This window comes from Nannospalax galili, unplaced genomic scaffold (genome assembly GCF_000622305.1).
Source record: "Nannospalax galili isolate Female #2095 unplaced genomic scaffold, S.galili_v1.0 scaffold1532, whole genome shotgun sequence".
In the NCBI taxonomy this organism is placed as follows: Eukaryota; Metazoa; Chordata; class Mammalia; order Rodentia; family Spalacidae; genus Nannospalax; species Nannospalax galili.
In genome coordinates, this window is record NW_008330832.1 from 1,548,176 (window position 1) to 1,551,030 (window position 2,855).

Consider the following 2,855-nt stretch of genomic DNA (forward strand, 5'->3'; position numbering starts at 1 on the left):
AACAATCTCAAGATTCAATGCAATCTGTACAAAGATCCCAATGATGGATTTTGCAGAAACATAAAAATCCGCTCTAAAATTTATTTGGAATATAAAAGACCCTACATGAACAAAAACTGAAAAGCCTGAAAAGAACCAAGAGAGAAGACTCATACTTTCTAATTTCAAAACTTAATATTAACATATAATATCCCCAAAAGTGTTACTGCCATATATACATATATATATATGTATAGTTATAGTTATAGTTATAGTTCTACTGTTTCATGGCAATCCTACTATGATTACACTAGCATTTATTCTTTTGCCTTCATACACCCTAGAAAGACTGACTTTTCAAAATGTATACTTTTAAAAATATAATAGCCAAAGTAATTAAAGTAGTCCATAATATGAATTATATGCTGACTTAAATAGAAGTTTCTCCCCCATTTTATACATAATTGTGTATTTCTGAAGCCGGTGAAGATATTTTCTATTCTTTAAAACTTTAAGGCAAGTATGTTATGACCTAGTTACCAAATTTAACTCCAGCTTCATTTTCTAGTCATATTTAAATTCAGACATTAGACTTTACCTTGAAATGCTTAAATGTGTGTTTACGATATTCATACCATTCCACAAAAAAATGCAGGCTTTGGAAAAACATGAGCAAATCTCTTCTTTCTTCTGCTCTGTAAGAGTAAAATTCTATGATCAATAAATAGCATGAAATGATAAGCCCACTCTATATTTATTTTTCCTATTCACGTGTCCTACACTAACACCAAATATGCACTTGGCATGCTTTTATATACTGAACTCTGCACTTATATTGTTACTCCCAATGCTAATTGCTAATGCTACTATCTCAGCCTGAAATGCCCTACTCAAATGTTTGAACCTGTCCATATTTTCAACCATTCAAATGCCACACATTTTCCAGGAAATCTTATCTTACTTGATAAAAATAATGTGCTTTTGGGGCACAGAGCTTCAATCACATAGAAGTTCCTGAGTGATTAAGAGTGTCTCTTAGGATAGCAATAGGATTCTGGTGGACCACAGGTACCAACAGGCTGGGGCTTGTTACCAGAAAGACCAACCACATAATTAAAGGGTTGGAACTGTGGACTAGCAAGACTTCTATGAGAGGATGTTGCAGATTGAGTTCAATAAAAACTTTAGATACTGGTACTCAGAGGAGATTCCTTAAGTGAACACAATGATTTCTAGGAGGGTAATTCTCCCTGCCATACTCCTGCAGACTTTGGCTAGTATTGCTACCATATGGTTGTTTCTGAGTTTTATCCTTTATAATAAAATGGTAATTTTAAGTATAGTGCTTTCAGTTACTGAACCTGAGGAACTTATGGGAATTTTTGACTGTATAGTGCACCAGTTATAAACAGACTGGACCCATACACTACAGTTGGTATCTGAAATAGAGGAAGTGCTGTGTGGGGACCTTGACCAAAACCTTGTGGTTTGTTGCTGCCAGAACTGAAGTGCAGGACATCTAATTGGTGTTAGAACAATGAACTTACCATACCCTACATACTATTCCTTTAGAATTATGATTTCATTCCTTTGCCTATGAGCTCCCACAGGAATTTTTTCTCTCAATATTATACCTATTGTACTTATTATAATACTGTCAGCCTGTGTTGGTGTTTGTCAACTTGACATAAACTAGCGACACCTGGGAAGTGGGAACCTCAGCTGAGGAATTCCCTCTACATCAGATTAGCTTGTGGCCATGCCTGTGAGGCATTTTCTTAATTGCTAATTGATGGAGGGGTCCAGCCACACTGTGGGCAGTGCCATTCCTAAGCAGGTAGGTATAACTATATAAGAAAGACAGCTGAACAAGCCAGGGAAACAGATAAAGTAAACAATATTCCTCCATGGTCTCTAATTAGTTCCTGCCTCCAGATTTCTGCCTTGAGTTCCTGACTTCCTTCAAAGATGGACTATATCCTGGAAGTGTAAGATGAAATAAAACCTTACCTCCCCTAGTTGCTTTTGGTCATGGTGATTTCAGCAACAAAAAGTCAAATTAGAACACAACCACATAAACTACAAGCAACTCAATATTAAGACCCATGATGGAGCTGGAAATAATCATCCTGAGTGAGGTAACCCAGGCCCTGAAAGACAAATGTCACATATCCTCTTCTCATTTGTGGATATCAGCTTTGAATCTTTAGATATGTATATTAATTGGAGTACCCATAGAAGTCAGGAAACTAGCAAGGGGCCATGGGGAGAGGGGTGGCTATTAAGGGAGAAGAGATAAAACACAGGTGGCATGAACTACTATGGATGTGACAGAAAGCACATGACCTACACAAGATCAAGCCAGACAAATTCTCAAAAGGGAGAAGGAAGGTGGTCATAAAGTCCCACCCCTAGCTGAGGAGCTACTGGCAAATGATGGCTGCTGTGTGATGGAGAGTCAGTTTTTTTCAGGGATATGGCCCCTGAAAGGCTACCCATGATCAAGTACATGGCTCTATATCCATGCACATACTGGGAGCACTAGGTGAACTCAATGGTTTAAAAAAGAACACATGAAATTGGGAGAGAATAGTGGCAAATGATGGCTGCTGTGTGATGGAGAGTCAGTTTTTTTCAGGGATATGGCCCCTGAAAGGCTACCCATGATCAAGTACATGGCTCTATATCCATGCACATACTGGGAGCACTAGGTGAACTCAATGGTTTAAAAAAGAACACATGAAATTGGGAGAGAATAGTCAGAGGGGTAGGGAAAGAATAGGAGGGACTGGAGGGGAGGGAATGGGAACTGGACTTAATCAAAATCCATTATATGTATCTATGAAATTCACAAACAAAATTTTTTTAAATAATAA

General features: G+C 37.7%; 1 protein-coding gene across 3 annotated transcripts in view; it reads right to left on the reverse strand.

The window, feature by feature from the left end:
- Cenpp (centromere protein P) overlaps positions 1–2,855 on the reverse strand; it is a 244,387-nt gene that overhangs the window by 190,603 nt on the left and 50,929 nt on the right. For all 3 annotated transcript variants that reach the window (XM_029556085.1, XM_008852927.3, XM_029556079.1), the window contains one exon: positions 578–674. In XM_029556085.1, the coding sequence (XP_029411945.1) occupies positions 578–674 (97 nt within the window). The remainder of the gene's footprint in view (positions 1–577; positions 675–2,855) is intronic.